This window comes from Rhincodon typus, chromosome 37 (assembly GCF_021869965.1).
Source record: "Rhincodon typus isolate 14 chromosome 37, sRhiTyp1.1, whole genome shotgun sequence".
NCBI lineage: Eukaryota > Metazoa > Chordata > Chondrichthyes > Orectolobiformes > Rhincodontidae > Rhincodon > Rhincodon typus.
In genome coordinates, this window is record NC_063368.1 from 7712271 (window position 1) to 7723787 (window position 11517).

Consider the following 11517-nt stretch of genomic DNA (forward strand, 5'->3'; position numbering starts at 1 on the left):
ATTCTCCAGCATCTGCAGTTCCTACTATCTCTCATTTAAAGGTTCGACCATTTTTATTTCTCTAGCGGGATGTTGGTCTCTCTGGCTGGGCCAGTATTTATTGCCCATCCGTGGTTGTCCTTGAGAAGGTGGTAGTGAGCTGTCGCCTTGAACTGCTGCGCTCTGAGCTGTAGGTAGACTCTCGGCTGTTAGGGAGGGAGTTCCAGGATATTGTCCCGATGACACTGAAGGAATGGTGATACACTTCCAAGTCAGGATGGTGTGAGGCTTTGAGGAGAGCTTGCAGGTTGTGGTGTTCTCATGTATCTGCTGACCTTGTCCCCATTCGTAGAATGTGTTGTGGGTTTAGAAAGTGCTGTCTAAGGATCTCTGAATTTCTGTAATACATCTTGTAGATGGTACACTCTGGTTCTGAGTGTCACCGGTGGAGGGAATGGATGTTTGTGGATGAGGTGGCAAACAAGGAAGCACTTTGTCCTGGATGGTGTCAAGCTTCTTCAGTGGTGTTGGTGCTGCACTCATCCAGGCATGTGGGGAGTATTGCATCACACCCTTGACTTGTGCCTTGTTTAGATGGACAGGTTTTTGGGAGTTGTGATGAGTTACTTGCTGTCGTATTCCTAGGCTCTGACTGCTTTCTTGTAGCCACTATATTTATGATTAATTCAGTTTCTGGCCAGTGGTAACCCCAAGATGTTGATGAGGAATTCGGTGATGATAAATGCCAGTGATCCAGCATGTCTTGCAGGGCTCAAACAATATCAAAGGTGGAGTGAAAGTTTACCTCCTTTGTGATGCTTCCTTTCACCTCCATAAGATGGCATCCCAGATTCAAGATCTCCATGGAAGATTCATTTCGGTAAGCTTGGCTGCTGGCTTTGATGAGCATCGTGATATCAGATATTAACAGATTTCATTCTGCCATTTGATCTTCAGGTGTTTCTGACAGTAGCTCAAGTGAAATTGTTTGAACTGGAACAGAATGGATAGGACTGTAGTTTGGTAGGACTTCTCTCTTCCGAACTGATCGAAGTTTGCTGAAGGCACGGTTTACTTCAGCAATATTGGCATGTGGTCGATTATCTCCTGAAATAAGTAAATTTACCTATCCTCTGACCAGTTTACAGTCATGATTTAGGGCTTTCTTGGATTGGGCTGCTACACATTTTCAGTTTGCCTCATGCTGATTTGTAAAGCTAATATTGCTATGTGTATTGAAGAATAAGTCCATGCTTCATTGCATGTCCAGCTGTGAACCAGCAGCTAGCACAAAGTCATTAATAAACAGGAAGTTGCAAAGTATATCCATGGTATTTTTTCTAAATTGTCTTTAATTTGAGCAGATTCCCATCCATGTGATATGATTTCATTACCAGAATCGCCATCCTGGAAATCATTGGAGAACATGGTAGAGAAAACATGCTGAAGAGAGTTGGAGTTAGTGCACAGCTGTTAAGCTACTGGGAATGAATCAGAAGACTCTAAATATCCAGTACCTGAGTGTGCATGTCATCATGAAACTGTTGAACTATTGTGGTGAATTTCTCAGGCCAGCCAAATTTGTCCACCACATTTCAAAGGCTTCACAGCAGACTGTGTCAAGGGTCTTGGTCAGGTCAACAAATAGTCATAATCACACAGCACAGAAACAGACTCTTCAATATGTCCAGTTCATGCCGACCATAACGCCAAACTAAACTAGTCCCACCTGCTTGTGCTCGGCCCATATCCCTCCAAGTAGTTCTTGTTCGTGTACTTGTCTAAATGTCTTTTAAAAGTTGTAACTGTATCCGGATACACCATTTCCTCTAAAAGTTCATTCCACACAAACCACTGTGTAAAGAAAAAATAATTGCCTCCGTGTTGCATTTAGTCACTTGAATTGGAACTGTATAACATTAAACCCCATTCTTATCTTGATGTTTTCTGAAACCTCTCAGACTTTCTGGCAGCAGATGCTGATTGACACTGCACTAAGCTGTTCAGTGAGATTGTGAACAATGAAAACACGTTTTGCAGAACGTGCCTTGCTTTCTCATGGAATGAAGAGTTAGTGAACTTTTTGACCAAGATTTAATCCCCAGCCTTGTAAGCATCAGCTGAGAGAGCGTCACCTAGAAATTTGTCCACGGACAGGACTTTGTGTTTATTGTTTCTAACAGTTTGGGACCGACATGAAGAGTTCTTAGTGGCAACCTGCAACAGCCTGGTGATTGTGCTTTGATTTGATAGTCCAGTTGACGATCGGCTAAAGTGCACTACCCACCTTTCTAGAATTTAGGCTGCTTCTGTGACTAGTGTTAACTCATCAGCACTGAGGATTGAGTAGTGAAACCAGTAGACTGGGCCTATAGTCAAATTTTAGAGCATTGTAGACCATCTTTGTCTTTGACTGCATATAGTTAAAGATCACCTGTTTTCTAATTTCAGCTACATGTTACATATCTCACTGATCTTGCATTGCACAGTCCTGAGGATGTTTGGTAGGCAATGTGCTTTGATGTGGTGATTTGTCTTTGAGATAAACCTGATTGATAGAAAGTTTCTCCTGCAGTGAGTTTTGGATGACTTCATTGAACCAATCTTTTTGCTTAAGAGAGTGAGAGGGCCAAGTGCAGTTTATTCCTGAACGTCATCCAGTGAGTGTCTATTTTGTATTACACGATAACTTTCAGTTCTTAACAAGCAATTCCTTCATGACTGTCTGAGTCTCAAAACATTGCTTCTGGAGCTTTTTATCCTCCTCTATTGACCCCAGGATGTAATCGTGCTGCTCAGCTTTTGAAATAAGAACTGCATATGGCTTTTGTTACACAAATCCTGCTTGTCTCTTTTGCCTGGTGATTTGTATAGGCAGTTTGAGCCTGGGTGTGCATCCATGTTGCAATTAAATAGACAAAAATCTAGTTATTACTGGTTTTAAAGTTCATGTTCAGCATACACATTCAGTTTAAACCTTAAGTTTTACTTTCTACAGTGACCCACAGGTGATCTGCAATGTAGAGTGCAGCAGCTTTTCGTGCAGTGGAGAAATGCAGGCTTACGTATCCAATGTGTACCGTTTACTTGCTGGAGTACAGATCCTTCTTTTTTTTGCTTAAAAGAATTTAATGCAGTTTAAGGATCCGATGTTTATCCAACTTATAGCCAAGTAGTTTTAATTTAATTAATTTTAAACTACAGTATAGGAACTAGGTTAATTGCTTTGATGACCCATTGAGTGCAATTTTAAACAAGTTACTAGTTACATGAATTAGTGCTGTTGCATTGTATGTAGTGTCTTTTATTTTGAAAATGGGAAGCGACTATCTATGGGAACTTGAGTGAACTACTTTTAGATTCTGACATTACCAAGGAGTGTCCCCTTTACAGACTAAGTGTCAAACTAATCATACTTAAAACAAAAAGCTGTGGATGCTGGAGATATGAAACAAAAACATAAATTACTGAAGAAACTCAGCAGGTCTGTCAGCATCTGTGGGAAGAACGAGCTAATATTTTAGTTCAGTGACTCTCTTCTTAGAACAGTTCTGATGAAGTTACTGAACTCTGTGTTAACTCAGCTTTCTTCTCATAGATACTACCAGACCTGAGTTCAATCACCTTTTTAATCTCAGTGAATCAGTTGGCTTTGGGGATTTCTATTTGCTAAACAAAATAGACTGTGGAGCAAGTTTTAAGCATGATGGTGGATGTTGGATAAAACACTTTTTTTTTTCCTGAGACTATTAATGATTTGAACAGCATGTCCAAAAAAGTAAATTTGCTGTACTGAGGGAAAATGCATTTTAGTCACTGCATTTATTTCTGTAATGAAAACCTAAATTTAAGAGCCTGAGATAACAAGGTGTAGAGCTGGATGAACACAGCAGGCCGAGCAGGAAAGCTGACGTTTCGGGCCTAGACCCTTCTTCAGAAATGGGGGAGGGGAAGGGGGTTCTGAAATAAATAGGGAGAGAGTGGGAGGCGGATAGAAGATAGGTGGAAAGGAGACAGACAGGTCAAAGAGGCGGGGATGGAGCCAGTAAAAGTGAGTGTAGGTGGGGAGTTAGGGAGGGGAAAGGTCAGTCCAGGGAGGACGGACAGGTCGAGGGGGTGGGATGAGGCTAGTAGGAAGGAGATGGGGGTGGGGCTTGAGGTGGGAGGAAGGACAAGTTGGGGAGGTGGGGACAAGAGCCTGTCTAGCTTTCATGTTACCAAGGAAGGCAGAACAAAAATGTGTTCACTTTGGGTATTTTTAAATGAGATTTAGTGAGGAAGGAATTTTGGAAAATGTACTGTACAAGACCGAACAATACGGAAGAAGTTAACAATTCAAAATACTTTGACCACACCAGGACACTTGGAAGGCATTCGTGATCAAACAAGCACCATTTTTTATTAAAATAGTGACAGCTTGAATGACGGATTCAGTACGCAAATTATTTACTGACTCCACAAATATATTTCTATTAAAAAGTGGAAAACATGCTGTTCTCAAACTTAACACTGTCCATAGTTGAAGTTCTGATAGAAATTACTTGTCTAGTCTGCTGAATCTCTCAACTTAAAGTATTGGCAAAGATCTGTAGCTCGGGTTGTAGATGAGGTTGTTGACTTGCTTGCTGAGCTGGCTTGTTTTTGTTCAGAAGTTTCATCACCATGCTAGGTGACATCGTCAGTGAGGTCTCCAATGAACGATGTTATTCTACTCCGCTTGGAATTTTATATTGTCCGGTCCATTATGGTGAGTACTGTTATTTCTAGTTTTGATCTGTATGGGTTTATATATGGGGTCCAATTCTATATGTTTGTTGATTTGAAGTATGGGTGGAGAGCCATGCCTCTAGGAATGCCAGTGCGTGTCTATGTTTGGCTTGGGCAACTCTGGTTACTTTGTCCCAGTTAAACTGATGGCCTTTGTCTGCATGTTGAGATTGTAAGGGTTTATCGTGCCATTTTGCTGCTAGCTGATGTTCGTGTATTCTGATGGCTAGTTTCCTTGTCTGTCTAATAAAGGATTGGACCGGACAGTATAAATTCCAAGCGGCATAGAATAACATCGCTTCTTCGGAGGCTCCACTGATGATGTTACCTAGCAAGGTGAGGAAATGTCTGAACAAAAACAAGCCAGCCCGGCAAGCAAGTCAACAACTGAATCTCTCAACTGTTCAATTACGTCTTGGTTCTGCAATCTCAGACAAAAGTTACAATTATTTTGTTCTGATTTATAGGCACATGAAATTGCTCCTGTTTTTTATTGAAATCTAAGCCAATATCTTCATATGAGGTTGAAAAAATATGGAAATCTATCTCGAGTCCACCTCCCCAAGAAACACCATTTTGGGCTGCATGATTTCACTTATCAACCATTATCAACTTTTATAAATTAATTGCTTCAGAACCTATTTTTGGAATTGGAGTGTTAATACATGTTGCTAGCTGGGAGCAAGGATGAGACTTTTATTAGGTTTTTGAACCATTCGAGGTGTCACCGTCAGATGTGCGTAGTTTTAGATCCTGACAAAGTATTACACAAATAATTCAACAAAGCACTCATGGGCTGCTGTTTGTCCTCAATCACTTTTGAGTATTCAGCTTGATTACTATTGTGGAAACCTATCTCTTGATAGCCTCTTCAATCTTTAATGGATTTTCTCTTTGGAGTTCTAGGAAAGTTGTACCTTCCATTTTTGTTTTTTTATCTATCTGTTTATAGTGGAGTAGGGCTAAAAGGCTTTTGTGGAACATCAATGCTATAGGAACATATTCAGAAAAGAACCTCGAGGGTTTTGGATACTTGGAATGGTGTATACTGCACTTTTTTCATTGTTGTTTTTTGAAATTTGGTTTTAGGATAAATTGAACTAGCATTGGTGTTTTGCCATTCTTTGAAAAATAGGTGGAATCTGTATAATGTAAAATGTGGAGCTGCTGGTGTTGGACTAGGCTGGACAAAGTCAGCACTCACATGACACCAGGTTATAGTCTGACAGGTTCATTTGAAATCACAAGCTTTCGGAGCACTGCTCCACCATCAGGTGAAGTCTGACACCTGATGAAGGAGCAGCACTTTGAAATCTTGATTTCAAATAAACCTGTTGGCCAATAACCTGGTATCATGTGAGTGCTGACTTTATGATGCAAAATACTGATTTATGAGGGTTAAGTGTCTAAATTATCCTTTTAAGTCACATACTAGAAAACAAATATCAATTCATGGGTCTGTTTATCGAAGAAGTCTTCATGCTATATTGTTGAGTGGGAGCCCATGTTCTAACACTAATAGAAAATAGCAATGTGAAGAAACTCCCTTGAGTGGCTTGGAGTTTTATTGCACTAATTTATTGACTGAAGAAGGAATTGCCTGTGATCGACTTGCATAGCTAATGCAGAATCACTTGCCAACCAGATTGGCACAGGTTTTGAAAATGATGGATGGCTACACTGCGGACAGAAGGAAACTGGAATACATATATACTGGAATATAAGATGTGAACAAAGGAAAGTAATTTTTGTTTTCTCTTCTGCAACGTGTGGACCTGGGGAGTGTTGCTGAACACAGACTTTGGAGTGCAGGTTCATAATTTCTTGAAAGTGGAGTCGCAGGTATATAGGATAATGAAGATGTTTGGTATGCTTGCCTTTATTGTAGGTGCATTTGAGTATACGAGTTGGGGGTCATGTTGCAGCTGTACAGGACACTTGGTTAGGCCACTTTTGGATGTTTTTGCATGTAATTCTGGTCTCCCTACTATAGGATGGATGTTGTGAATCTTAAAAGGATTCAGAAAAGATTTATAATGTTGCCAGGGTTGGAGTGTTTGAGCTATAGGGAGAGGCTGATTAGCCTGGGACAATTTTCCCTGGAGTGTTGGAGGCTAAGGGGTGACCACATAGAGATTTATAAAGTAATGGGGGGCATGGATAGTGTGAATAGACCATGTCTTTTTCCCCAGGGTAGGGGAGCCCAAAACTAGAGGGCATAGGTTTAAGGTGACAGGGAAAGATTTTAAAATGGACCTAAGGGGCAACTTTTTCATGCAGAAGATAGTATGTGCATGCAATAAGCTGCCAGAGGAAGTGGTGGAGGCTGGTACAATTATAAGATTTGAAAGGCATCCAGATAGGTATATGAATAGGAAGGGTTTAGAGGGATATGGGCCAAATGCCGGCAAATGGGACTAGGATAATTTAGGATATCTGTCCAGCATGGATGAGTTGGACTGATGGGTCCGTTTCTATGCTATGCGTCTCTGATTCTGGCCTACTCTTGGTTTTGCTGGGTTGACTTCCCGTCATAGAGACGTTTTCCTATGAACCAGTAGCTCATTACACTCAATGTGCATGCCAGCATAATTGATGTTGATGTTTTGACTTGATACTAGAAAAACATATCTCCACAGCACTGGTTGGATATCTATGTAGAGGTACTTTTTTAAAAGTTAAATTGAAATGTTTTTTTTTTTAAAAGGTCACTGTCTCAACAACCGAAGGATTTAAAATGCTGCCTCTTATAGGTTTGTTGGCTTTAAGTTGTTAACCATTCAAGGACTCTAATCCTGAGAGTTTCCATTAATTTGTGTTTTGGGCTCCCAATGTCTTAAGATTGTTAATTACCTCAGTTTGCTGCTTCAATTAACTAGAACAGTCAAAGGGATAATCTTCATAGCCACCAATTTTCTCGTGCTCTTCAATCTCTGCTTTGCTGCATTTGTAGATAGATGGATCAAGGAACGATAGCATAGAAACCAACTCACTGAGACATTGAGAAATATGGCAAGAACCACAGACTTTGACTCAATTCTGCTACCTAGTTGAGTGAAGATATAGAATCCAAATGGGTGGAGGTAAGAAATTAAACTGAGAAAGAAGACTGGTGGCAGAGGTCTGTAGGCACCTACCAGTTGCTGGATGGTGGGATAGAAAATAAATCTGAAAATAATGGACATGTAAAAAGTGAAATACAGTAGTAGTGGTGACTCCAGTCTTCTCAGATTGAGAATCAGATTGACAGAGGTAGTCACAAAGAATTCAGTATATTTGGGACTGTTTCAACGAAACCAGAAGCCAGTTTGGATCTGATATGAAATGACAAGGTTTAATAAACTGTCAGAGAAAAAGATCACCTAGGAAGCAGGGACCTTAACATGGTAGGATTTAATGTTCAGTTTGAGAGGGAGGAACTTGGTTTGGAAACAACTGTTAAACTTAAAACTTCACTAATATACTTTGAGAGTTGGGATAAACTCATGGAATGCCACAGAGATCAGGGTTGGGGCCATAATTATTGACAATACATTAATAACTTGGGTAATGAAAGTGAATGTACTATAGCCAAGTTTGCAGGTGATAAAAGTGGATGGGAAGGCAAATGGTGAGATGACTAAATGTGCAGAAGAATTATAGATAATAGATTATAGATAAGCGAGGGGGCAAAAACTTGATAAATGGGATATAATGTTGGCTAATAAAGTTATGTACAATGGCAGGAAGAATAGAGATGAATATTTAAAATATCAAAAAGATTGCAGAAAGCAACAGCACAGAGGGGTTTGGGAGTCCTTGTCCAAAAAAAAATCTGGCATCTAAGTTCAGGTAATGGGGAATGTTGACCTTTATTTCAAAGGGAATAGTGTGTAGAAGAAAATGGGAAGTCTTGCTAAAACTATACAATGCACTGGCCAGACCACAGCTGGAATACAGTGATCAGTTTTGGGACCCTTAAGGAAAGAGATACTGGCATTAGAGGCAATTCAGAGAAGGTTCATCTTGAGTATGAAGGCACTATTATAAGGAGAGATGGGAATGGTTGGGCATGTTCTCATTGGACTTTGAGGCTGAGAGGCAACCTTACTGAAACAAAGGATTCTTGGGAGACTCGATGGGGCAGATGCAGAAGTGTTGATTTTTTTGGCCCCCTTGTCGAAGAGTCCAAGACCAGATTCAGATTGGACATGAATGGTCTAATTCTGCTTCTAAGTCTTAAGATGAAAACAATAGTATTTGATTATGTAACTATAGATAGTAATTTAGCATGTACTTCACAAGAGGGGTATAATGTGATCGTTGACAGTATGTATCCATCCCTGATTGACCTCTATTCTCTCCTGTCACATCTGTACATGAATTTGTGTACAGGTGCATATGTAAACTCGTGTTTATAGAATTTTTGTTTTTACTTTTTAATTACATAGGATTTATGGCACAGAAACAGACTGTTCAGTCCAATCATTCCATGGGATCTTTGCTTTCTCCTGACCGTCCCCACTCCTGTTTGTTTGTGTCATATAAATATCCCCTTTGTTTCTTTCTCCTTCACTTGCTTGTTTAGCTTTCACTTAAATGCATTGATACAATTCATTAACACAAAAAGCAATTGAAATTAGTTCTATGTTCTTACCGCTATAAATGTTGTATAAAAGGAAGCCTACAGTAGCCTGCAAATTAAGCTCCAAGTCATTCATGACAAGTGATGGATAGTAGTTGCAAGTATGTGCACACATTGGAGATGCATTCCTCCTTCAAAGCCTAGTAATATTGGACTTTTCTACCAGATACAGACTGCTAAAATGTTTAATACAACCCTGTTCTCACGAGTCCCACATCTTGAATTGATGGCCAGAACACAGTCTGGTGACCAATGAGTTGTATAGGCATGAAGGTCCATGACAAAGATCTCCAAGAGCAAAGTGAAGTCTGAGTTGGATGAGCTAAGAACCTATGAAGAGATCAAGACTGATGCAATGCAGTTTAAAATCAAATTCCCAGGAACAGATGGAATTACAGCCAAGGTCTATAAGCTGGCAGGGAATTCAATTCTTAGGCTCAGATTTGTGTACAGTATGCTGAACAAAGGGATGGTGCCTCTTGGTCTTAGTGACTGTGTCTCCCTTTTAGAAAAACAAGGAAGAAACTATATAGAGGCATCACCTTGATCTTTTATTTTTAGGTGAAATCTTGACCAGAAGTAAAAGCAATTTTCCAGAGCTAGCTTAAAGAGAGACTCCACTGTCTGTACAATGGTATTCACCCAGCACAGCATTGAGAACAGTTGAAATTCTAGTTTGCAAGTAACAGTTGCACAATTAGTCAGATTTTCAAACAGAAGAAACCAAATTTGTGTTAATTCCAGTAACATGGCACTATTTTCTTCATTCATTCTGGGAAGAGGGCATCGCTGGCTAGGCAGCATTTATTGCCCATCCCTAGTTGAGGGCAATTGAGAGTTACCCACATTGCTGTGGGTCTGGAGTCACATGTAGGCCAGACCAGGTAAGGATAGCAGTTTCCTCCCTAAAGGACATTAGTGAACCAGAGGGTTTTTTTTCGACAATCCACACTGGATTCATGGTCATCACTAAGACTGTTAATTCCAGGTATTTATTGAATTCAAATTCCACCATCTGCCATGGTGGGATTCGAATCTGGATCCCCACAGCATTATCTGGGTCTCTGGATTAACAGTCCAGCGCTAATACCGCCTGCCCGCCACCGCCACCACTAATGAGGGAGGAACTGGCCTGGCAGTTGCAACCTAAATATATTTTGACGTGCTGCGCGCCATCCACAGTAGCCATTACATTCAGCTATAATCTGTTAGCTTATATGTTTGACTTGATCATTCAAGTCAAGAAATCAATCTTAACCAAATGTGGAGTTAAGAGCATGACAGGATCGGCAAGGGCATATCTAAAAATGAGACTATGAAACTACAGCACAGGATGACCGAAAGCAGAAATGATGGGCGTAAATGAATTTCACAACCAACAAATCAGCTTTGCAGTACTGCTGCATCCAGATTGTTTGAACAACTAACCAGAACGAGGATCCACAAATGTTCCTATCTTCAATGACAGCATCCAGCATGTCAGTGCAAAAAAACCTCTAAGTATTTGTAGCCATCTTCAACCAGAAGTGCTGAGTGAATTATCGAACTTGCCTCCTCCTAAGCTACCTAGCATCACAGGTTGCCAGTCTTCAGCCAATTTGACCCATGCAATGTTGAATCAGTGGTAGAAGGCACCGAACACAAGACTATTGACCCTCACAGCATCCCATTTTTTTAGCACTGAAGAGTTGGAGTTATACATCCAGTCCAACTCATCACACCGACCAAACATCCTGATCTGACCTAATTCTGTTTGCCAGCATTTGGCCCAAATCCCTCTCAACCCTTCCTATTCATATCCAGATGCCTTTTAAATATTGTAATTGTACCTTCCTTCACCACTTCCTCTGGCAACTCATTCCATACACCCCATGCTCTAAGTGAGAAAGTTACTCCTCAGGTCCTCTTTAAATCTTTTCCCTGTCACCTTTAAACCCCATGCCTGCTACTTTTGGACTCAGAACTGCCTGTGACCCTAACTAAGCTTATTAATTAACTTTTTTTAAATGTTGCATCTGGCCAAGAGACATTCAAAAGAAGAGCTCGACTGTGACCTAATTCTGATAATGCTTAGATAACAAGGTGTAGAGCTGGATGAACACAGCAGGCCAAGCAGCATCTGAGGAGCAGGAAGGCTGACGTTTCAG

At 40.5% G+C, this 11517-nt stretch overlaps 1 protein-coding gene across 1 annotated transcript in view; it reads left to right on the forward strand.

Annotated features, from left to right (window-relative positions):
- The first annotated feature begins 836 nt into the window (after positions 1–836).
- LOC109916227 (activating transcription factor 7-interacting protein 1-like) overlaps positions 837–11517 on the forward strand; it is a 104838-nt gene continuing 94157 nt past the window's right edge. The window contains exon 1 of the mRNA XM_048617310.1: positions 837–859. Coding sequence (XP_048473267.1) covers positions 843–859 — 17 coding nt within the window. The 5' untranslated portion in view covers positions 837–842. The remainder of the gene's footprint in view (positions 860–11517) is intronic.